The sequence below is a fragment of the Calidris pugnax genome, unplaced genomic scaffold (genome assembly GCF_001431845.1).
Source record: "Calidris pugnax isolate Ruff unplaced genomic scaffold, ASM143184v1 scaffold31, whole genome shotgun sequence".
In the NCBI taxonomy this organism is placed as follows: Eukaryota; Metazoa; Chordata; class Aves; order Charadriiformes; family Scolopacidae; genus Calidris; species Calidris pugnax.
The window spans coordinates 9610723-9636473 of record NW_015090786.1 but is presented as its reverse complement, the minus strand read 5'-3'; the positions used below and the strand labels follow the sequence as shown (position 1 = coordinate 9636473).

General features: G+C 37.4%; 1 protein-coding gene across 5 annotated transcripts in view; it reads left to right on the top strand.

Annotated features, from left to right (window-relative positions):
• KIF16B (kinesin family member 16B) overlaps positions 1-25751 on the top strand; it is a 140139-nt gene that overhangs the window by 32443 nt on the left and 81945 nt on the right. For all 5 annotated transcript variants that reach the window (XM_014966428.1, XM_014966427.1, XM_014966429.1 and 2 more), the window contains exons 11-12: positions 1618-1683; positions 6031-6090. In XM_014966428.1, coding sequence (XP_014821914.1) covers positions 1618-1683; positions 6031-6090 — 126 coding nt within the window. The remainder of the gene's footprint in view (positions 1-1617; positions 1684-6030; positions 6091-25751) is intronic.

Here is a 25751-nt window from a genome sequence, read left to right as displayed (position 1 = left end):
TATATTTCCTGGGTCTAGCCTGATGGGCTGAAGAGGTACTTTATGTAGTATCTTAAAAGAAGTAGAAGGTACAAAGTATTTAAGATGCATAAATTTTAAAAAGTATGAGTGTGGATGAGTTTGAACAGTATGTTTTATTTGTGTTTGGTTGCACAGTATATTAGAAAGCATGTAACATGCTAAGTATGTAGATGTATGTTCAGTATAAGTATATTCAGTATATGTCATGCTATACTTCTCTTTTGCAGGATTCTCTTTCTTGTTCTTCTATCAGTTTTAGCCACTATAAACATTTGCTGCATAAGCTCAGTTAGGCTTAATTTTCTCTTTTGTTTCCAGCTGGTGAAACCAAGCTAACAATAAAGAATATGCAATTGGCTCAGGCCAGTCCTCTCTTCTAAATAATGTCACTTGCAACTGCTAGATTTCATACTTGAGCAAATACGACTTGGAAGTGTCTGAAATGATACTTCAGTTTTATTTCTAGAACTATCTAATTTTATTTTAGATAGGCTGTGCAATATGAAATGTCAGTTCAGCATAGACCTTTTTTAATAGAAGGCTAGACTTCATGCTATAAAACGTTTGCTAAAAAAGGGGATGGGACCACAGTTGGAAGCAGTCATGGGTATTGTAGATGATGGAAGTGGGGAGCTGTCCTTTGTTACAAATAATTACAAAGCTCTTTATGGGGTTAAATTACACTATTATACTTGTGTTCCTCCCGTATTCTTTAGGAGGAGAAAATTAATTTATTTTCAAAATATGGTTTGATTTAGAGCTAGAAAAGTAGATGTAACTTGGGCCCCTTTGAAGATCTTATGCTTTGACCTAGTTCCAAGCTGTAAAACAGTGGATATCACAAAATAAATCTGGTTCAGTTGTAGGATGTGATAGATGGCTTTGTGGGAGACAATAGAGAACTTGCTTAAGTTAATTGAATTTGTGATGGTTGGTAAAACAGCAGGTGGTGTTATGTATGCACAGTAGAATATAAATCTCTGTATAATTTCTTTTGTGGTTTTCCATCATATTCCCAGAATACTGTCTTGCAAATGCTCATGTAGATCACTGAAGATACGGGTTACCAAAATATAGTACTGGATTCAGTGTAGAAGGTCATATAACGATGAGTAGTATTTGTGTATGCGTGTTGTATGCTAGTTTCCTTTTCTAAGGCCAGTTACCTTAATATATATTTATTAAAGTTAAGTAGTATACGTATGTATTAAAGTGGGATGGTTAATTGTTGGTGCATAATAAATTTTCACTTTTAACAGAAACGTAAAGGTAGATGTATCAGAAATTACCTTTTATAAACTTGTGTGCAGTTTCTGTGCGTGCACGTGTGTGGCAATGCGTATACATAGTGAATGCAAATAGTACTCCCAAACTGATGATTTGTATTTGAAATATCTGCTTTGACAGGATTTTGATTACTCTGTTTACAGTATTTCAAGGTAAAATGATGTATATTTGAGTTCAAAATATTTCATCCTAAATAATCAGAAAAGTTGAGCAATTGCATTTCTTTCATTTAATTCCACCAGAAATCGTTACATTTTTTTTCTTCCTTTATTTTTTTTACTTGATGATGTTTACTTTTTATGATTTTAGATTGCACTCTTGGATTCTCCAACAGCTTTAAGTATGGAAGAAAAGCTTCAGCAGAATGAAGCAAGGGTGAGTTATAATTTCATAATACAGTTTTTAAACACACAAAAAAAGAGTGGGTTCTGGATGCAAGTGTTGGTGATTTTCAGTATTTTTTTTGATACTTAACTAGATTTTCTTCCACCAAATAGCATTTTCTTGGTGCTTCTTAGATACACTCATAGGGTCCAAAAGAATATAGAGATAACAGTACTCTCATTTATCTTAATTTGAAATCTTTCATTATTTGTTCTGTCATTCGATATTAATTATTTTCTATGTATGCACCGGTTTTTAAAGCCTACTGTAAGCTGTTTTAAAAAAATAGTATTACTCAGACTGTGAAAGAGAGGAAAGTATTTGAAATCATTCAGCTACGTGGCAGCAAATTTATTTACTAATATTTAGCAAAATATTTACTAAAATTTACTAATTAATACATTAGTATAATTACTAATTACTAATATTTACAAATATTTACTAATGTAATTTAGTTCTGAATATTGTCAACAAGATGCCAATCAAATGTAGATATGATGCCTTTAAAAATAGGGTCTTCTTAGCTGGTTTAAATAGTAAAGTTTATGCTGATGCTGCTCAGACCTTTACAATTAGCAAATTAATGCATTGCTTTGAGAATCTTGTTTTCACTTAAGTAGTTGGTAGGGTATCTGTCTGTGCTTTTCAGCATTCCCATTGGTAATACCAGTGTTAAGGTCATGTTAAAATACTATTCAGTGAAATGATACTTTAAAAATTAACTTGATGGCAAAAATGGACAAATGACATATATTGGTATGAACCAGAGCTGCAAAGTAGATGCCAGGCTTCTTCGTCACCCAGCTTTCTGCAAGGAACACATTTTACATCTCTGTAGTATGTGCAGTTGTCCCTTACTGTGTTGCATTCAGTAATTAAAGTAGGACCTGCATAACTGTAGTGTGAGCCGTGAGTTGCAAATTGTGGGTTTTTTTTTCAGAGATGAGTGATATTGTTAGTATGTGTAGTATGCTTTTATTTTTGTGCACAAACATAAAGCTTTTATCTAAGAGTAGTTGAGTAATATAAACTGCTGACTATATACTAATTAGAATATGTTATTCATACTCTGACAGTAATCGCTGCTTGTCCTGCTCAGAAGTGCTGGTCCCTCTGTGTGGGGAGTATATTGAACATATTTCATTATCTTTTGTCAGCTCCATTAGAAGGTTGTGTGATTACTGTTCATGATAATTACAATAGACTTAATTACTGAAAATTCTTAGTAGATATTGCAGTGGTTATAGCTTCTTTATAATTGAATGAATGCAATAATTAATTTGTTTATACAGATCTAAAGACTTTATCATCATATTTAAATTATCTGACAAATATATGGTTGCTTTCCTTAATGAGTTGATTTGTCCTTGTATAAGAGGAATGTTTAAATGATTTCTGAGGAATAGAAATTGTTCTAGTATGGTGAATAGACTTACGATGGACCTTCTTCATGTTTTTCTTTAATATTTTTTGTTTTAACATTCTGATTAGCAGCACTAGGAGTGATATGATGCCTTGAAAGTTGTATTTACTTTTCTGTGTTGAAATCTTGAGATACAGGCAGAAAAGAGCCCAGCCAGGTAGAATCAGGCCCAGACAGCATGGGTCATGAGGGGCAAGTCCTGCTTGACAAACCTGATCACCTTCTATGACAAAGTGACCCGCTTGCTGGATGAAGGAAAGGCTGTGGATGTTGTTTACCTGGACTTTAGCAAGGCCTTTGATACAGTGTCCCACAGTATCCTCCTGGAGAAACTGGCTGCTCATGGCTTAGGTGGGAATACTCTCCGCTGATTTAAAAACTGGCTGGAGGGCCAGGCCCAGAGAGTGGTGGTGAATGGAGTCAAATCCAGTTAGTGGCCGGTCACAAGTGGTGTCCCACAGGGCTCGGTGCTGGGACCCGTTCTCTTTAACATCTTTATCAATGATCTGGACAAGGGGATCGAGTGCACCCTCAGTAAGTTCACAGACGACACCAAGCTGGGTGGCAGTGTCGACCTGCTGGAGGGTAGAGAGGCTTTGCAGAGGGATCTGGACAGGCTGGATCGACAGGCCGAGGCCCATGGTATGAGTTTCAATAAGGCCTTGTCCTGGGCCCTGCACTTGGGCCCCACCAACCCCCTGCAGCGCTACAGGCCTGGGGAGGAATGGCTGGAGCTGCCTGGCAGAAAAGGACCTGGGGGTGTTGGTCGACTGTCGGCTGAACATGAGCCAGCAGTGTGCCCAGGTGGCCAAGAAGGCCAATGGTTCCTGATCCTGGCCTGGATCAGGAACAGTGTGGTGAGTAGGGCCCGAGAGGTGATCGTCCCCCTGTACTGGGCACTGGTGAGGCCTCACCTCGAGTGCTGTGTCCAGTTTTGGGCCGCTCACCACAAAAAAAGACATTGAGGTGCTGGAGCGGGTCCAGAGAAGGGCAACGAGGCTGGTGAGGGGTCTGGAGAGTAAGTTTTGTGAGGAGAGGCTGAGGGAGCTGGGGGTGTTTAGTCTGAAGAAGAGGAGGCTGAGGGGAGGCCTTATCGCACTCTATAACTACCTGAAGGGGGGGTGTAGAGAGGTGGGGGATGGTCTCGTCTCCCAAGTCACAGGAGATAGGACAAGGGGAAATGGCCTCAAGTTGCACCAGGGGAGGTTTAGATTGGATATTAGGAAACATTTCTTCACAGAAAGGGTTACCCAGCATTGGAACAAGCTGCCCAGGGAAGTGGTTGAGGCACGGTCCCTGGAGGTGTTCAAAAGACAGGTTGACATGGTCCTCAGGAATGTGGTTTAGTGATATTTTTTTTATTGCTTATTTCTTATTTATTTTTTGTCAGAGTTAGGTTGATGGTTGGACTAGATGATCTTAAAGGTCCCTTCCAACCTAGATGATTCTATGATTCTAAGAGAGAAGGTTCTTTAGTTCCCATTGATTAATTTGCAGCTGATCTCCAAAGACAGCTGGGGTAGTAGGCTGAAGGTAGAAAATGTGGAGATGTTTTGATGAGCTGCATTGACAACCTTTTTTTTCCTACAGTGGTTTTATATGTAGAACAATAAAGGGACATTGCTGGTTTGTTTGGTTTGGTTTTGGGCTTTTTTTTTTTTCAGCTTTCTTTAGTTGAAGTGAATACATGTAATAAGATTGTGCGTGTTTTTAGAAGTCTGTTTAATTTCTGTCCAGAAATCCAGTGATTTAAAAAATGAAAGTGTTTATATATATATATTCTATTTACTGGGATTATGATTTCAAGTCAGAGCTTTGAGGTGGATCTGCCTGAAGCACGCTCTATGTACTTCTTTCTAAAAATCTGAAAGACTGAAATGAAAAGAGCCTTTACCAGCCTTTGCCTGCCATTCACCAGAGGGTATTTTAGCCTGACCATGCCTACTTGCACTTCAGGAAAGGAGCTGCCATCTTCTTACACTTAAGGGCTCAATTTGTACTGTTCCCCCTGTACTTGGCACTGGTAAGGCCTCACCTCAAGTACTGTGTCCAGTTTTGGGCCCCTCACCACAAAAAAGACATTGAGGTGCTGGAGCGGGTCCAGAGAAGAGCAACGAGGCTGGTGAGGGGTCTGGAGAGTAAGTTTTGTGAGGAGAGACTGAGGGAGCTGGGGGTGTTTAGTCTGAAGAAGAGGAGGCTGAGGGGAGACCTTATTGTGCTCTATAACTACCTGAAGGGGTGGTGTAGAGAAGCGGGGCTCGGTCTCATATCCCAAGTCCCAGGAGATAGGACAAGAGGAAATGGCCTCAAGTTGTGCCAGGGGAGGTTTAGATTGGATATTAGGAAACATTTCTTCACAGAAAGGGTTACCCAGCATTGGAATAGGCTGCCCAGGGAAGTGGTTGAGGCACGGTCCCTGGAGGCGTTCAAAAGACAGGTTGACATGGTCCTCAAGAATATGGTTTAGTGGTTTGTGTGGTGGTTTTTTTTAATTGCTTTTTTTTTTTTTGTTAAAGTTTGGTTGGACTAGATGATCTTTAAGGTCCCTTCCAACATAGACGATTCTATGATTCTATGAATCTGTGCCAGCAGACTTTATAGGACTGATGAAGCACTGTGTGGAATTATTCCATTTATTGGAAATGCCTGCCGTTATTTGAAGTTACTATCCCTGTACTTTGTTTCGTTCTGTATTATGAAGAAGAATTTTGTGATTTTTATTTATTTATTTTCCTTTTTGAGAGAATGAAATTCTAGGTATGGCCACTTACTGCAGGAGTAACAGTGCTCTTCTAGATGTTTAAGCATTAAACTTCCCAAAGAATTGTGCAAATATTTAGCGCTGCTCTGAGAATTTTAAAGTCCTTGATAATGCAAAGATGTGATTTTTTTCCAATATTTGTTTTCTTTTATAGGTACAAGAACTGACCAAAGAGTGGACAAACAAGTGGAATGAAACTCAAGATATTCTGAAAGTGAGTAAAATAAGTACATATTCAACTTGGCATTTGAACTAACCTTAGAGTTTTTCCTTCAAAAAAAGGTTCCTATTCTAAGTCACCTTCTTCGGCTTTTTTTAATAACACAAAATTTTCTCAGTCTTATTTTGGCTTATTCCAAAGAGTGAGTTTATGGTAGATTTTAGGAATAAGTATTCAGGCACGGTGGAATTCTTGAATAAGATTTTAAGTAGTTATTAATAAAAATGAGCACAATTTTTTTTTTCCTTCACTATAGTGACCTCAGTGCAAAACAGCTTCTCTCTTACAAGCCTTTAAAATGCTGAATGTTTCTATTGAGTTGCAAACGAAGCAAACCTGGAGGGAGTGGTTCCTTCATCCCCTTAGTGTTTGTGCTGTATGAACAAGTCCTGTGAATAATCACCTTTTATGTTACATTGGGTATCTTGGTGAATGTGGTGCGTAGTGGATAGATTTTTGCTTTGGGCTTCAGGTTCATGTTTCAGTCAGAAATGCCTTGTAAACTTGAAAAACCTTTTTAAATGGAATTTGTGCAGTTGAATCTTTGCATATTTAGTACAGATCCAAGAGGGCAACTTGGTGATTTCCATACTGTATGTTTTGCATGATATAAACTGAGATTCCTGTGCTCTCTACCTTTCTGTTTGCCTTTCTGCTGTCCAATTGTACTGGTAAGATTTTATGTTGACATTTGGCTCATGATTGTTCTGAGGTGATAGTTTAATGGGCTACTTTATGATTCCATGCACACGTGTGTGTGCAAACACAGAGAGGAATAATTCCCACAACTTCTTTTCCATAAGTAGGCTAACATTTTTTTCCAAATGTTTTAACTAGTCTGTTAAATAAAAATTTTGAAAACAAAGCTTGAGCTTTCATGACTTGATGTAAATGCTGAATGTAAACTTGTTTGGAGTGCAATTCAAGCAAGCCTTTAGAAGTAATGTTTTAATTCTCCTTATCGCTGATCTGAAACTTAATTTTTGCAGTTGTTTTTTTGCTGTGTATCACTTTGATTCCTTTAATTTATTTTTTTTTTTTTAATTCACTTTCATGTCTTTTATCTGACTTCCAAATAAGTTGAATGGCTCCATGCTTAAAAATAAAAATAAAGCATGAATAGTATAGAGTAGAGAGCAGGGCTGGTAACTGCCTAGCAGATGGCGTGACAGAATGGACTGTTTAATGTGTGTCCAGATACTGAACTGGGAATTACCATTTGCATATTCCTCAGAGATGTTCTGGGTCCAATTTTACTTTATTTTTGTGTTTCATTATTTTGAAGCATCTATACATATGTAGAACTTTATTAATCCTCTCTTTACTCAGGTCTGGATTGGGGAGTTCATTGTCACATGGAGAATTTGTGAATTTTGGGTGGTTGTGAAAGTGAACATTATGAAGCATATGGGAAGTTTTTAAAGCGTTATGTTGGAATAAACAAATTGTTAAATAGCTGAATATAAAGGACTTCGACACAGAAGCTGTAATTGTACTCTCCTGTACAGAGCTTTTGTTAGTTTAATTCATACAGCTTCTGTATTTTGCATTTTTATATGCTGATATTTGAGTACATAAACAAAGCTTATATTTCACTTCTGGGTCAAAGGCAGTTGATAAAACTTTCTTGGCCCCAAAAAATTGAAAATCTGCAAAAGATTTCTTGGTTGTACTGTTATTTTACACCATTTTACTGAAGCTATCCATATTTTTATTCACTTCTTGTTTAACGATTCCTGAAATCACTGCCAGCATGTCAGTGGAAAAGGGCTTTTTGGAAGTTTGCCAGGCTGAGTAGCTGGAAAGCTGATTTTAAACTACAGAGAGCAGTGGTGTTTCTTGTAATGGGCTCTCCCTGTAAGTTCACTGGCTTTTTTGTTTTGTTACTGATGTACCCTTTTTTGCACACGGAGACAGTACACATTGTTCATTTGTAAAACTAGAATGTCTCAGCACCCGTTGAGAAATGAGGCTGTCTTTGTATGTCCACCTCACTGCAGTCACAACTGCAACTTTTTCTGTGCCATAATCCAGTAACTTTCGGGACATTCTTCACTAAGGTATTTAGAACTTCACGTTTGTATTTGTATAAAACGGTCTTCTCTTTGCCTCCCCCTGGGCTTGCAGTCCTAAGATTGCTGCAGGGCAGGAACTGAAAGATAGCAACTGGCTTGGAGAATTAATAACCTTTTGCTTTTCAGTCCCTAACACCTTTTGCTCCAAATCTTTTAGGCAGTGGATTTTGAAAATTCATGTAAACAGCTACCTATTACCTATTCATATATGCTGCCAGATGCAAGTGCGCTCGCTGTGAGCTGAATGGGATTTCCTGCTCTATTACAGGTAGCTGTGCATTTTCATACTAGCTTCTAAATATCAGAGTTCACATGGTTTTGAATTGTTCTCACAGGCTGATGGGAAAATCTGTTAGTGTTTAAATCCAAAATAATTGAAAGGATTTTGCATAAGCTTTATAAAATCCAGGAAGGGCATGCTGGCGTCTTCTACGAGATCAACAGATGTTGCTGGAAAAGGTTACCTGGCTTTTACTGAATACGGTGCTTTCATCAGGCCTGACAAAGAAGTGATACCTACTGTTTTGCAGGGAAGATGTTCCTCAAACTTGTTCACACTCAGTAACACCAGTTAATTTGAACCTTATTTTAAATTAGACAAGCAACATCTAAATGCTACCTAGAAAATAATTCATAGAGAATGGAAATGCTATCGAGTTAGAAAATACTGAGGAAGAGAGGATGCTGTGTGAAGGCAAGCTTTGGATCAAAAGTATTTGGCAGCTTAAAATTCAATTATTTCAGCTGGCACCGTGCCCTGTGTGCAGCTGACACATACACCCCAGCAGTATGATGTAGTATTGATAGTATCCTCTCTTTCTTTCATGTGTTTGGAAGAAGCCCTTTCGCAGAGCGACTGTCTGGGTTCCTCTGCAGTTTGAATTCCTGTCAACTTGCACCTGGAGCCCAAATACTCAGGTTTTCCTCAGGCACACTGCATATATTGGGATTTTAAATTTGTGCTGAACTCCCCATGAAGTATTCTTTACTGGGAAGTGTGGTGGCTCCTTGGAGTTGTTAACCTGTCCGAAGCAACAAGCAGTGTCTCCAGGGGTGATGTTTGGTTTAAGCCTTGACCTCTTCACTATAATACATGACTCTCTCACCTCACTAACCTAGTATTACAGTTTGTCTTCTGTCCTTTTTAACCAAAGGGAGGATATTTTAATGCTTAATAACCATGTGGAATGATGCTTCAGCATTGGGTAAAATACAGTAGAAAACCAAGTCAGTAATGTTTGATTTGAAGCCCATCGGCTCTGGGTTATTTCCTGAAATGTCACCAACTGTTAAAAAAATTTAGACTTTACAGACCAGCACTGCTTTACATTGCTTCTCTATCTTCAGGTGTCGTGCAACCTCAGCACTTATTTAACTCTAGGATTTTGCTTTCATCCCACTCTCACTGAATCTTTCTATAGATTTTTTTTTTTTTCCTTCTGTTAATGTTCTTCCATATACATCCCCGAAAAGAAGAGGAGGAGGGAAGAAAAATTGTTTGCTCTTTTCCTTGGTGTAGTCTTTTTTGTATTGTTCTGTTAAAGATCAATCCTGGGGTCTGTAATTTCTTTGGATGCTTTCTAAGATGTTAGGGTAACCTATCCAACTTTCGATTTTTCTTTCTTTGAGGCTTTAATTGGTATAAAACTTCTTTTGATGTGGCAGCTATATTTGACTGCATGCATTGTCATTCCCCTAGAGGTCTTTTTTCTTTTACTGGCATCTTATTTTTGTCATCTTTTGTGTATGTTCCAATTTCTTTCTCTAACCTTTAGCAGCTTTTATATTAATCTTTTTAAAATGTGTACTCCTTTATATAATTCTCTGCTGTTTTTTCTTACCAACTTTCTTTTAAATTTCTTCTCCCCTCTACTGTTTGTATAGAAATCGGTTTGACTTTCAACTTTTGCCTTCTTCAATGTATGTCATTTGTACCTAGCATTAAGGTATTTAGATGCTCTTATTTTTCAGTTTTAAGTAGATTTAGATTTACCTTTTATTTCATTATCCTGTTGTTTGATTGTGTCATTAGCTTTGTGTGGCAGAGCTCAACTGGTGTCAAAGAACGCAGAGAGATCTGCCTTCACAGAGTCTATTAAAGAACAGGGTCTTTTTTTTTTTGGTGTGTGTGTGTGTGTCTAATTCCCATGATCAATAGTTTAACTAGTGGCTGCTTCAACTGGCTTTGTCCTGTTGGATTTAGTAACACAGCTTCACTTTCATCAATAATACTAATTCTGCTGCAGTACTTTACCACATGTTGTGTAAATATCTTATTGAACACTGTTGATTTGATCTTTTCCTTTTTGGTGCCCTTTGTACGTTTTATGTTAATAGTACATTTTACATTAATAGTACAGTTTTATGTCTTAACAACGGTTATTGCTACCTGGGGAAGAAACCTGTTGCTAGTATGTCTGTCTTCAAGCTTTAGCATGTACCTTTTTTTTTCTATCATGCCTCTTTTTGGGGCGAGATGAAATAATCTTAATTTGCCATGATGAATAAATACAGACTAATACCAAACAGTTATTTTTGTAGACATACTTGTCTAAACAGGGGAATTCTCTTTCTTGAGGAATCTCAGCTATACCTAGCAAAGACACTAGGAGACCAAAACTCAAAGTAATTGTGTTGCTCTTTATGTGGTGCTGATTAGGGTGGCAGAAATTAATAGATTTTGATTTTAATCATTTCCTTTCCATGCTGGCTTGTATACCATGGTGGACTCTGTCAAGACCAGTTTGCTGTGTTCTCTATAAAAGCTGTATTTGTCTACATTTATTTGCATTTCTAGATCATTTTCAAACCAGAGTTGCTGAATGGTATTTAAACAGTATTATCTCAGTTCTTTTGCCTTTAAGTCTGGGCATGTATCACCCCCTTCCTGTCTTATGCCTTTTTGTTACTTTCTATTAAGCTTGACTGGCTTCTCTCCTTTTCTTCTCATTTGTGTGGGTTCTGCTGCAGTACATTGTCCTTAGATGAGCATTTGTTTTCTTCATTCTTTCATTGTTTTCCTCAGTCTTTGTTTTAACAACCTCAGTCCTTGGGTCAAAAGTGCTGTCAATTAACACCTGCTACTTTCATATGAAATTCTTGTCTATTAAATCCACTTTTTGATGGCTGTAGGATGGAGAAGCTGTGCAAGCTCTTGGGTTCCTGAAGAGCAAGTTATAGAACTTTTTAAAAGTACTTATTTCATCCCTAGTCATGATGATAGTTACAAGCATGGCATGCGCTTCTTGTCCAAAAACCAATACTTGTGACACTTCCCCATTCAATACCCTTAATAACCAACAAAAGCTTGTGGGTTTTGTGCCTATTCCATAGCAAGATTACTAGAACTTTAGGAACATAATACATAACCTAGTTGTCCTACATCACTAATAAATAGCCGTTTGGTTTTTTTAATTTAGTAATATATAAACGATATAATATTCTGATAAACAATAATACATCTTGATATTTGTAATTATTTATATTAACCTAATTATTTTACCATTGGGTAAATAGGTATTGGAAAACTGCGTATTATGAAGTTCTTACAAAGATGCCAATATAGGCTTTTATCCTGCCCTTAAAAAATAAATGTGACTTTTTAAGACTTCTGGAAACACACCTTTGGAGCATAGGTCCTAAAATGACTGTATTTACAAGCTGAATGAAGAGAGGGAGTTAGAAGAATGCTATATGATGTATACACGATACTGTATTTCAACTGTTCATTTTCAGCTTTGGCATATGTATTTATTTGTGTGTTTGGCAGGAAAAGCACTTTTTTCTAAGGTTTTTTTCACATTTCAGTAAGTGAATCATTTTTTTAAATTGTTGCTAGTTAGACATGTTGGTGTTGCATTTTGGTTAGAGTGTTGTTGGCTGTGTTTGAAGCATAACTGTACTTTTAATGGGAGACTTAAATCTGTACTTTTGAACAAATTTTATTTGTTATTTTATAACTTCTTCTATTTGGCATCTGTATTAGACAACACTCATTGTATGCTTCTGGTTTTGGTTTCCTATCTACAAGCTGTGTCTTCTGCTTGAATTTTTAAGAAAGAGATTTAAAAGTCACTGCAAAATTAAAATAGGATTGCCTATCTATGGAGCTGGCAGAAAAAAAATTAAGTCAGATGTTACTGCTGAATTTCCTTTCTTTTAGACAAGTTGATAGAATAAATAGAATAACAACTCTGTTCCTAGTGGTGTTTGCCTTCTCAACAATTGTTTGCCCTTCAATAATTATGTAATATATGTACATGTATCAAATGGAATTTGTATGGAAAGGAAAAATTTGCATTAAATACTCTTATTAACATATTATGCTTAATAGAATTCCATTCAGCTGGCTTGTGAATGTTGTGCAGAAGACAAGATATTAAGAAAGTTTTAAAAGGGCCAGTGTTAATTTTTCTTGTCTATCTCAGAAATCACACAATAAATAATAGCTTTTCTCTAGAAGCCTGTTTAAATGTGGTTTTGGTTTCTTGCACTAGATGTCACTGTAGATACAAAAATCAGGTTCTTCTCCATGCTTAATTCAGATTGAATTCAGATACTTTAAGGCAAAATGATTTGCAATATCTTGACTTTCATTGCTGTTCAGATCTACTAAAATAAGATTATGAGAATGCCAAAGCATTGGTTTAGGAGAAAGTCCTGAAGAACCTGAGTAACTGTTTTGACAGAAAAGCTTCTGAACAACAATTCACAGGTGGGATGAGCTGTAAAGTGATCATGTACGTTCAAAATTATTTCGATTATTTGTCAGTACATTTTTCAACTCTCTTTTTCCAGTGACTGTATCTAGAATGTTTGACAAATTACTTTAGATAAAGCCTTTAAAACATATTTATTTGCTTAACTTTGTTGTAGCTCTGATATTTTAAGGATATAAAAAACAGTTTCTGGGAGAGGTAGTACCTTTTATTTGACCAGGTAATAATAGCTGAGAAAGAAAACAGGCTTTTGGACACCCGGATCTTTCACCAGGCCACTTCTACTATTTGCTTTCTCTTTTAATGGATCTTGCTGTTGAAAAGCCGGTGGCAATGATATGCAGCTTCTCTTCATAACTGGTTCTTTTAACATTTTTCTCTTCGTTAATCACTTCTGTAGATTTATAATTGAATTTCATTATGTTAAAATTTAATTAGTTTATTGAGTTTTTTCCATCTTTTTTTGAGAAAGTTGTCAGAAAGCAAGGGAATGTTTACCGTTCTCAATCCTTGTATAGTATTTACCCACAACTCCTGCCTCCTGAGCAATGACAAATAATATCTAGTTTAGCGCTCAGTTATATAAGGGTTTGTTTTCTTATACCTGGCCTTGTGCATTATTTATTTATTTCCCAAGTGTAGCAGTTATTGGCAGGGGTTGTAGTCTCTACAATCATCTATTCTGGTCGTGAAATTTAAAGTTGGGATAAATTGTCATTACTAAATGTCACAAGCTTCCCTCCTCCAAAGCCTTTACAGGTGGACTTTTTGTTTTTTGGCAGTTTGTTCAGAAGCTGGGACATGAAAACATAGAATTATATGTTCCCCCCTCATCCTCCCTGCTCCCTCTTTTTTTCTTCCTTTTTTTTTTTTTTTTTAAGATAAAATGAATGTATTTCCATCCCGTGATTTTTATGCTGTTGGCCAGCACACAGATTTCTGCTTTGGAATTTGAGTTTGGACGGAGATCATCCAAACATGATTCGCTTTACCTTAAACAGACATTGGTTTTTCGTAATATATTCCTGAACATATACATTTATTAAATGATGCTTATTACTTTAACTGATCACCCCCCTTGCTCCAGTATGGTAAGTATGGTCAATACAGACTGAGAAGAAAGAAAATACAGTAGAGAGAATTTCCTGTAAAAGCAAACTAACAGAAGTTTTTTAAGGGGTTATATGGTTGTCCTGAGATACACATTACTTTTTCTTCAGGAGAGCAGCTCTCATTCCTCTTCACTCACCAGTGATTTTTTTTTTCCAGTGCTTTGCCCACTCTCAGCATTGGCTTGCTGTTGTCAAAGGAAGAAAAAATACTAAATTGGGAACTGGTGCTACTGATCTACTGTAGCTCTTTTCCTAATAGAAACACTATTGAAAGGGTCCCAGCCACCTGGGGAACGCTGAGTGCAGCAGTCAAAAGTAGATTTCAAAAGAAATAGTTGTCTGATTTCAAGTCTGTCTCTGCCACCTGTGTTCATCTTATTAAGAAAACTCTTTTCTCTCTTGCAGCCTCTGCTTGCAATGCCTCCGTGGTGGTCTGCCCACTTTAACTTTCAGTTTCTGCTAGAAGGTTGCAATCAAGAGATGCCTAATGCTACTGATTGGTTTTTATTTCAGTTTTAAACCATTTTTCCCACTTGAAACCACCTGGACTATCAGAGGAGCACGGTCAGAGGCCGCCGTTTCTGAGCTCACCAGCCACGGATTAAGGCAGAGTTGAATACTTTGGTTGATTCAGGCTGTGCATTCCAAAAGAGGCCCTCCGGTTTCTAGGAATAACCATACTCCCAAGTATTTTGCTGCCATCGTCCTTACAACTGGGGCCCTGCATTTGTAGATTATCCAGGCCATGCTTAGCTTTAATCCATCCCTAGGGCTTGTAGGCGGTTTTCAAATGAGAGGGAGTCAGACGGAGTGAGTTGCTTTTGAAATCCTTTCTACAGCTCAGATGCCACTTGTTCAACAATTCCTCCTGGGCATTTGGTCTGCTTTTCTATTAATTTTCTTGTGGCAGGAAGGGGAGCTAAATTGAAAGCAGTGGAAGCTCCTGATTTAGCCTGTAGAAAAAGAAGAAATATAGCCTGAAAGCTGTTTCTTCTAAAGGATCAGCAGAGATGTAGTGAGAAGGAGAAAAGACAGAATGTAAATTCCTCGTTGGACTTGGTTATGGGAGGGTAAAGAAGCATTCCAACATCAACATTTTAGACAAAAACCATACATTTATCTTCAGTCCCTCACAAAGGAAGTGTTTCTAATGGCAATGTGTATTGGATATGAAACGCTAGAATCGTTTTATTCTGCTGGTGTTTTTAGCAGTATCTTTAGGAGCTTATTACTGCATGATTCTGATAGCTTTGAGTATGTGGTATTGTTGTGCACCTGACTTAATGTCTTAATTGGCAGCTGAGCGTAGCCTTGATTCATCCAGCCATACTGCGATAGGAGTGCTGCTGGAGTGATGGGCTTGGTCTTTGTTCTTCCCAACTACAGAGATAGTATTTTTAACGAAATCCACTAAGAGATGTCTAAAACACAGATGGCAGCACAAATCTGCTGCTGTTGTAATCAGGCTGTATTCCTAAACAAAGGAAAGGGCAGGTCCACTTTCTGACTGCCATGTGTCTCTTCAGGTTCGGTCACACTATCCCTCAGTAGCTGGGCTGGGTGGGACAAGCACATGGTGGCAACCAAGCCTATGCATCTTTCTCTGCAACAGACTTTGCTGTTACATTGCTAGTCCTTAAGTCTGTTTTTTCTCCTTGGTATTGTTTCTTACTAGTATGCATAGTCCTACTCCTGGCTTTAATTTCTTTCAATAGTGTTACATTTTGGCCCTGAGGAAGGGACCAATAGATTTAGAGTAATGTGTTACTTTAGATTCTTCTCTACAGAAGTTGAGATGAATTTCTAGGTAAATTATGAACAAAACAGAACTCTAAGTAATTGAAACACTTCTTAATTCTCCCATCCCCCAGGAAACACACAAAAACTGAGCAAGCTTTTAAAATGAAAAAATGTATTGGCTATGAAACTAGGTTGGATCCCTCCCCCCGCCCCCTACAATTCCACAACTCATTCATCATCCAGCTTTAGCAACAAATGAGGTAGGAGTCCTGTAGGTAATAGTCTAGTTCACTGCATTCTCTTGATTCATTCCCAGAGTACAGTCTATGGAATGAATTATTCACGGGTCTTGTAGAAAATATATGATCATGTAATTAAGGACTGTATTGTAATGCATATGGGAGAAGAGGATGAATTAAGATTACCGATTTCTTTTTGTCCCAGCCAGGTCCCTTTCCCCCTTTTAGATACCAGCATGAAGAATACTAAGGGTAGAGTTGCTGTCTCTTAGCTGGAAGGTGTAGTACCTCCTGCTAGGAAGGATCACTAACGGCAACAAAAGTCTTGTTCTCTGCCCTGAATGTTAGTGCTGATACATGTGGACTTATTTTTCCTTTGAGACTAATGTGTGCTCAGTGTGGTCACACGTAGGAGGCTGTGAAGAGGTGAAGCCTGCCCTACTTGAGGCATAGCAAAATGCTATGTGTGCCTCATTTTCTGAAAACGAAGGATAGTTTTCCCTTAAGCCCAAGGTGGTGAGGGCAGAAACCAGCCTGCAGCAGATGCTCTGGCATAGAAAATGGAAGCTTTGATGGTTTAAGTTTTATAAGCCACTGGAAAACAGGATTTTACAGGCTAGTGTCCAGGAAGCTTGAACAGCCAAACAGGCACCTCTACTTACAATTAGCCAAATCCTGCAGTTCTATTCAGGGAATTTTTCTCAGATGTCACTAGTAGTTCTGTCTGTACAAGTTCTAAAGTGTCAAGGAGCAGGCACTGCAACTTGTTAAGTTTGTCCTTGTAACTTCAGGAACTGAGACCAAATTTCCTGAAAAAGTATGTTGAATCCACCAAGGCTTCTAATGGAAATCCTTGCAGCATGTTAAGTGTAGTGGTGCTTTGGGGTGCCACTGCAGTTGTAGGGTTTCTGTGTATTAATAGACAGCTGTGTGTCAGCACTGACCATGTGGCAATTGGTTTTGAGGGAGAAACAATAAAAAATGGAAAAGGTAAGCTGACCTTATGAGAGTAAGAACTGCTCCTCTAATTCCTTTATTGCCTAAAAGAATAGCATTAATTTTCCATCATTTTAGCTTCACTATCTAAGCAGTTTCTCATTTGAGCAGTTCTACATTTTGCATCTGCCTTTTTAATTGACATTCATTTCAGAGAGCTATTGATGCCTGTGTGGGCTGCTGCTGGAGCACCTGCACTTTCACAGTAAGCCCTTCACAACAAAACTACGGTTTTCTGATCATGGTTGTTGCAGACTCTTTAATGGCTTTTCTTGATTGATGAGGGTGATGTGGCCTAAAGCTCTAGCAGACAGCGAAAAATCTGATTAGGAAGTTTCTTCTCGGTTGTGGTTTGCTTTGTGGCTTTGGATAGTAGAAGTTTCTTCCTCTTGGAAGACTAAAGTGTCTTAATTGTACTACACTTTCAGTACAATTAAAACTAAAAGTGTGTCTGGCAGCCAGAGAGATAGTGTTATTTCTTTGTCCCGTTGACTAGAAGAAGACATAGTAGGAATCTGTTGCTTATTTAATGTACATATGCACGAGGAAATCAATATCACCTTTCATAATTGCTGATTATGTAAATAATTTATTGCTTATAAAGGAAGAGTATAGTCTTTAATTTTCAAAAGCATTTTTCTTGAAGTTCTGAGATAGTACAAAATGTAGCTTAGTCACGTCCACAGATCATAAAGTGACAGTGTGTTATATATTTCCTCCTCTCTTCCTCTTGCCGCACAAATAGCATCTACTATTTCTGTGGAAGGTGATTCAAAATTTACTTTGTTTTTCCAGAAACCATGCCTGTGTCAAGCTGAACATAGTAAAACATAGATGAGAAATTTGATATTGTATATATAACTTTATAGAATACAAAAAAGCTTATTTAACAGGCACCCATTAAGGTGGGTTTCACTGATACAATGTGGACCGAAACAGCTTTTCCTAGTTAATGTGCAGGCTGTCACTTTAATGGGAATCTCAAATATTTCAGAATTGTTTACTTGGAACAGAATTGGGTTTTGTTTTGTTTTGTTATTACCCTGGAATTGTCTTATCACTCACAATTAGACACAATCGAGTTTCTTTCAGTTGTTGCTCAGTGTTTTGTCTTGGCTGATCTCTTTGTGATAAGTATTTTGTAAGGGAGTCAGTCAGCAGAGCAAGTGTCCATGTAACCAGTTCCCATCCAAAACATAACAAGCTAAGTACTCAGCTCTGCTTCTCCCTTTATCTTTTAAGGAATTATTACTAGTAAGCCCAAACCAGATTTCACAGCCTTTTGTAAACTTTTTTTTTTCTCCTCTTCTGCCTTTTGTTCCTGTCATCCATACAGTCATGTTGACAGTAAATATTTTTTCGAGCTTTGCAGTGGAAGTGCCTTGCTCCTCTTTTAGTTCTTTGAGTAATATTATACTTTGATAAATCTTTTTACCTTCTAAACCATCAATAACTTTCCTTATGCTGGTGTTTCTAATATTCCCTGGTGTATATTCCCAATATTTCCTAATATTGGCAGGTTGACTATGTATATGCTGGCTGTCTGGAAAAGTGTTGATGAAATGTCTGCCTGTCTTCCAGGAGGCAGTGCAGCCTTCAGAAGTAAGGAGTGGGTCTGTTCCATCTCTTCAGCATGTACTCTGGATAGTTTAACCCATTAACACAAATGCGAATAGCTCTGTGAACGTATCTCTGTTGTTTCCAAATAATTTTTCTGCCACTGTTATTGTAGGTTTTCCACTTGGTCCATAGCAAATTGCTTTATTATGCAGAATTTTTCTGGTACACTTATATATTTTTCCCGTCTGACTATGAGGAAGTTATTGAGACATATAGTATAGGGAATGCTCGGCCCTGACAATCTAATATAACTTAATATCCTTCTCTTTCCACTCCAGCCTTCCCAGAAGGAAATCAAAAATCTTGTCAGCAGTGATTGACTCATCCAATAGAGTCTTGTTAAAGAGAGTGCAGGCTTGGTTTTATTTGGAGGGTAATGTGCTAGTGTTTCAGGTTATCCCTATTTTAGGTACCGAAACATCAGTTAGCGCTTGAAAGTGTCTTAAGTGCTTAATTCCCATTTGTTTTCAGTTGGATTTGGCTGTATGAATACTTTGAAACCACAGGGTTTAGACAGAGTACTATGGGATAGTTAATTTTTTATTTTCCCAAGCAGAGTGTCCTTCTGTGTGAAAGAAGTCTCACTGTTTTGCAGGAGCTTTTTCAGCAAAAGATTTGCGATTTCAGGTGGCTTCTGACCTAGTAGTAGTTCATCCATGAATATCACTGTCTCCACGTCTGGAGTTTTTGTTCTTAGGTAAATGCAGGTGATGTAATTCGACCAACTAGTTCACAACAGACCAGTTAAGGACTTATTAGTCTTAAAAATGTCAACTTTTGTGGAGCTTTTTTGTTAAATATTTACATTTCATTTCTTTAAAAGTCCAGCTTGCAGCCTCTGGACAAACTTGCTGAAGGATTCATTCTGAATGTGTTTCATTAAGTTCTTGGATTTTCTGTATGGCACATTTCTGTTAAAAAATATCTTCCTGCATGAGCACATCTCCAAATCTTTGCTTGCCAAAGGTTGGAATTTTATTTTTGTTTTCAACTGTTTCTCATTTTCCCTTGTGTTCTCATTTTGTGGCTGTGTTCACACAGCATAAGGAAACAAATTTGGAGATGGGTTACATTTCAAAAGATAAAGAACAGCTTTTCAACTTCTTGGATTTTGTAGCAGTTCAAAGGTGCTCAGACCTTAGTTATGAGAAGAAGCAGTCTGATGCCATAAGGAGTGGAATTGGTTTATTACCTCCCCTTAGAAGCTTCTTACCATCCTCCTTCATTTCCATTCCTGCCCTCACGTTACAGTATCAGACTTGTAATTCCAATGGGATAGTGCAATGGTCAGCACAAGGGTTTGGCAAGGTGTTGGTAGGCCAAGAATGGTGCTGGCATGACTCAAGAAGATGCCATATTTGAATCTTCAGGAAAAGCAAAGACTGGTCTCTCCTGTTTTTTCAGTTTGATGTGGGGCTGTTTGCTTTGAAGAAGCCTCTCTGATCAAGAGAAGCAATTCAAAATCCCATACCCTACTCATCGTGGGAAGCTTGATTGCTCTAAGGAACAAGATAAGCTCTCCAGAAGCTTTTAAAAAAAATAATGAAGTCAGAATAACAAATTGCGGATTATGTTTTGCATGAAGGAATGACACATCCTTAGTTGTTGTTGTTTTCTTTTTTCTTTTTTTTTTTTCAATGGCATCCTCCTGTTCTTTGTGCTTCTGCAGCTTCTGTGGTGACAGCTTTTTAATAGGAACTCTGAGAAAATCAGAGTTTGCGATACTGATATGGTAATTGCTCTTGCAATAATAATTTATTTACTTATTACATGCTGAAGGGACACCTGAATTTTGGGGGGAAAAAAAAAATTAATCTTAGGCAGAGTGACTATCACATAACCGAGAATTATCTCTGTTAAAGAAGAGGAGTATATAGTTTTGTTTTTCGGGTGTTCATTTGAGTTGTTGATTGGCCCCTATAGGAATGAGCAGGTCCATTTATCTTCTTTGTTGCGTATATACCAACTCAATGTTTGTAAGGAAAGCTTTTTCCATTGAGAAATGCAACTGATAATGTGGCAAATACAAAGTCACACTTTGGGTAGCTGTTTATGTAGATGTTTAAAATGCCCACCTGAATTACAGTAATCCCCCTGCCATTTACTTCTATTTACACAGTCATTAATTATGTGAGCGCATCGTGGTCTCTCGTTACTTCTTTCTCTGGTTTCAGTCAATGGAGAGATGACTGCAAGATCCAACGTGGAGTTTTGAGATGCGAAAGGAAGGAGAGAGTGGTCTGATGGACCTTGATTGGTTTCAGAGTCAGGGTCATATATAGGTAGCAGAGCAAAGGGGCAAAGGAGGATTTTAATGTTAAAGATTCCTTCAAGCCAGGGAAATTGTATCTTATTGTATCCTTAACCCAGGGAAATCTGAGAGGGTTTCTTCCTGAGGAATTTTCTTGTGGCCATTTTCCTTTCAACTTCCAGTCTCTTAAGACGTAAATTGATTAGCTGAATTTAAGACACTCATTAAGACACTTAATTGAAATATGCCTGGGAGAGAATTTTTGGTTATATTTGGTTTTATGTTTCAATCTCTGTAGTTTTGTCCAAGTATAAGCTGCTTTAGGTAGGAAACAGAAAATTTTTTTCTATCTTTAAAATAACATACTTAAATGTTTAATGCCAGATTGGTTTTGGTAAAGCACTATCAAAGTTTTTTCTGAATTTAACAAGTAGTATTCAGAGATCATAAGCTTATGTTTACCAGTGAATCTTTTGGTCTTGATTCACCTGTCAACTGGTTTTATTAAGAAAGGACGCTGTACATGTTAAATTCAAGCTGACTTCAATGTCACATAGTCCTGGTTGGCAACATTTTTAAAAGATTTTTTTGATCTGCTCCTGACAGTTCATGTTACTGAAGCATTTAAATTAATATTTCAACCACCTAGTCTACTTTTTATCGAAATAAGTAAAAACCAGATGCATTATTAGGTCTTATTTAACTTCTGGAAATAGGAATCTCTTAGTGTTTTGGCTGCCTCAAAGGCTTAGGGTTGAACCAATGGATTTGCCCTCCATCTGTTGCGGTTGGTGATATTTGCTTTGCTAGTCATTAGAAGTCACTGAAAAGTGCTCCATTGTACTGCATATCAGTGTGTTAATCTTTTATTTTGAGTTCATTTACATAGTGGGATGAATTCCCTCCAGTAGATCTATAATTGTGAGATGTAGTAGTACCTGTCAGGAGTCGCTGAGGATTCAGGTGAGAGCCAAGACTGCCAGGGTACGTAGCATTTGTGCACTAATGTTCTCAATCTCAGTAGGGTTATAAAAATAATGAAAAGCTTTGCCACTGAAGAAAAAAAACTTGCCTCATTTTTTACAGAATGTAAAAATAACAAATATCATTCCTCCTTTGGTGGACATTACTTTCTTTTTTGTTATTTTGTATTAGCTAGCAAAAAGTAGTCCCCTGCAGGTTTTTCTGTGAATGCAAAAAAAAATGACAGCTATGCAAGATAGGGTTCAAATCAATCAGCAAAGTGTAAAGGTCAGTGATTGCTTCTTGAGATTTGGGTAAATTGCTTTGCATTTTCTCCCAAAACATAGAGCAGGTTTGTATCTTTAAAGGAAGTGTTATTTTTCTGTTAGTAGTTCGTAAAGCTGTGCTAAGTTACTCTCATTGGCTAAATGGGCCTTAAATTTCAAAAATACTTAAATATGGAAAAACTGCAGTCTGCCAAGAATGCTGTAATATACTGTAGTCTAGGTTGCATAGATGGCAAGAGTTTCCCCTCCCTTCATTTTTATTTCCCATTCAGTTTTAGCTGAACTTATAAAAAATGTGATGGGAACTTTACACTTCAGTCAATATTTGGAATGTCTACCTTGGCTATGAAAAATGATTTAACTTTTGAGGTGTGTGGATTTTTATTTTTTTTTTTTCTTCCATTAGATATGCTATTTCTTCTGGCCATGATGTTAGGGACTGATGCTGCATTATAAATTTCATAGTATAGCTTGTTTTTACATAATTGATTTTTAAAGGGCACTTTGCTTTGATACAAACAGTACATGTTTCTCATAAGTATATTTTGGGGTTTATACTCTTGTCGTCTTGTCCTTTTCCCCCACATCTTATGCGTGTTTATCCTCTTTGTTTGACCTACTCTTTTATTTTTTTCCCTGTGGATGTTTTCATCTTGCTTCACATCTATGCACGTGATTCATTATTGTTTCTAGTTAAAATTGAGGTACTTCTAGTATGATTATATTTCATGCATGTGGCATGCCCTTATGCTGTTCTTTAAAGCAGTTAAATTACTATATTGGGCTGTTTCAAATTAGAATGACTTATTCATTTTTATTTCATTGTTAAAATTGTGACATAAACTATAGATTCATTAAATGTAATTAAAGGACATTTCCTGTGTCCCTTCTCCTGACTTTCAGTCATTGTACTGTAAATGCTGCAATTTAGAGAATGCAAGTCAACTGATAATATGCTATATATATGTATACAATTTTAATTTATATTTATATATAGATATATATATATCTTATATACTGTTAATGATAGAATTTGAGTTGATTTTTAGATAGGGTTTATTTCAATGGAATTTGAATTTAGGGAAGATGTGTATAGTCGCAAGGGAAAGTTTAGTTTCCGCAGCTGAATTTCCCAGCTTTACAAAAGAAGAGCATCGACAAGCCCAGTGACTGCCTGACGTACCAACAGTTGCTAATGCCATTTGTGCCAGCTTAAAGCACCGATTATTTTATGCTTTGGGTACACATAATCAAACTGATAGTTTTTAAAGGGCACTTTATTCTGTCTTTTTGTAGCATCCTCAAATGTTTGCCTTGAGATCAAAGTGAATATACTTTTTGCGTTTTCTGACCTTTTAATAGTCCTTTAATTTGCATTAAAAACTTCATGTAAGTGACAACTTGTATTTGCTGTCACTGACCTAGTAAAACCTAACACGTTATTTCGGGGGGAAAAAGGTAAGATGATTATACCTTTGTCAATTACTAGAAAAGTCATTATAAACTCTATTTTCAAGATGAAATGAAAGAAAAATACTGTGCTAAAATACTACCTGGCAGAAATAAACATTTAAAGCTAAATGCAAATGTTAAATTCAGAACTGCTCCTCTGACCTACGTTCATTATGCTGAAATAAATTGTGGAGGGACTCAAAACCTTGACTCATTGCCTCCTGAACAGCTTATATTTGCTGGACTAGCAAAGAGACTTTATTTTCAAGAAATGCTTTTCTTGTGAAGACTTCTTTAAAATGTTTTATTAATTTCTGCCATATGTGTTTCAAAAATTGGAACAATCATAACTGCCTTCTTCCCTGTGAATCTGTTGTTTCTTAAATGGCTGTTCCCTCTTTCATTAATAGTCACAATGTTGTCTGTAGTCTGTGATTATTTCTAGAGCTTGTTGGTCCTGGTTTGTCTGTTCAGCACACACTGGGTCTGGTTTTGTCCCCTGCTAGAAACAGCTACCGGACTCGGTCTCATTTCTGTGGGTGTCATTAAAGCACTGGACCCCGGGACACAGAGGAAACTATTTCCTTAATTAGACAGTGTGGAGATTAGAATTTAGATAAAATAAAAGGGGTTATACAGAAGATGTGATGGAAGCGGTGGTACTGGGAGGGGAGAGAAGATGATAATAGGGGTTTTTATGCGAGGTGGCGTTGGAGCTCACTTTTCAGCTTGATCAAGTTTCAGAATTTCTTTACGTGTCTTAACTGGTGAAGTTTGTTGATATTAAAGCTGGGAGACATAATTTGTCTAGCGGAGCATGTCACAGAGGATGGGACGACTGTAAGGATTAGAATAATAGAAGGGTGATTGATGGTAAATAGTTTGCACTGCAAAAGCATTGGGACTAATAAGAACTTCATACACCATGGAAGGGGAGGAGGATGGTGTGAGGCTTGACTGTCATGAGATAGTGTGCCCGCATGAAACACAAATGAAATCTTGGAAAAATCAGGTGTTTTGTGCCGTGGGTGGAAAACAGGGTTGCTGTTGTATATGACGCTCTCAAAATTGCATATACACTGGGCACATGGCATGTAAGTCATCAAGGTCAAAGATGATGTTCTTGAGAGAGGATGTGTTAAACACCAGGGTAAGGCAAACCAGGTGACATGAAAGGAGATGCTTGGAGTTGAGCCCGCTGTGAGCACAGTCAGGAGAGTGGCCGTGACTGTGGTCAGTAACTACATCAATGAATTAATGCCGGAGAAGGATAATAACTATTTCAGCTGAATGTCGATAGTGATGCAAAATACACTGGTATGAACTGACTATTAGTTCAGACCAAATATTTGAAAACAATTTACGTTCTGTCATGGATGAGAGCCTGAGTGTAATCTATACAATGATCAATTATGGTATTTAGGAACTGTACTTGGTAACGTAGGAGGTTGCTTTCAGTTCTTTTTCCTCAGGTAAGAGAAACGTTGTTGGCGTTTTAAGTAGAGGTAAAAATTCCTGAAATTTTGCTTAAATTACAGAACTAATCAAGTAAGCTTTCTTGTGTTTTCTAGGGTTACTGGAAACTTTACTATATTTTTAATATGCTCGCCTCTTAATATTGCAAGCACAATTTCAATTGTTGGCTGTGTCTTCTTTGTAAATATAATAATTAGCATGCAGTTCAGTAGAAAATTCAGAGGAGTAGTCCATCTGTTTGTTTATCACTTTTCTTTCAGAACAATTAAATCTAGAATTATTCAGAGAATTTCTGTAAATAGAAACAGAAGTCTTTCTGCAGTGTATTCCTCTTAAATCTTGCTATTTTTAATCCATTAAAACCCTCTCCAAACATTAGGACTGTACCACCCAAATAATGGGAATAAGCTTTGAGTGGAGAGTGACAGTTTGTATTTAGAAGGGAAAAAGAAATAATGTGGAGATGGAACTGGGCCACAGTCTCCAGCTGTTGTGCACAAGTGAGTTTACAAGACTTGCCTTTGTTGGAGCTCTTTGGTAGATCTTTGACTTAGTAACAGGTTGCTGTTTCACAAGCATTTGCTCAAACACACAATAGAAACATGCCACAGGTTTGGTGTCAGTCTTGAGGCTTTAGCAATTCTGAGTCACGCAGAATTGCATGCAAGTTGAAGTCTAAGACCCAAGTTAGGTGTTTTTATAAAGGACAGTTATTGTTTGTCAGCG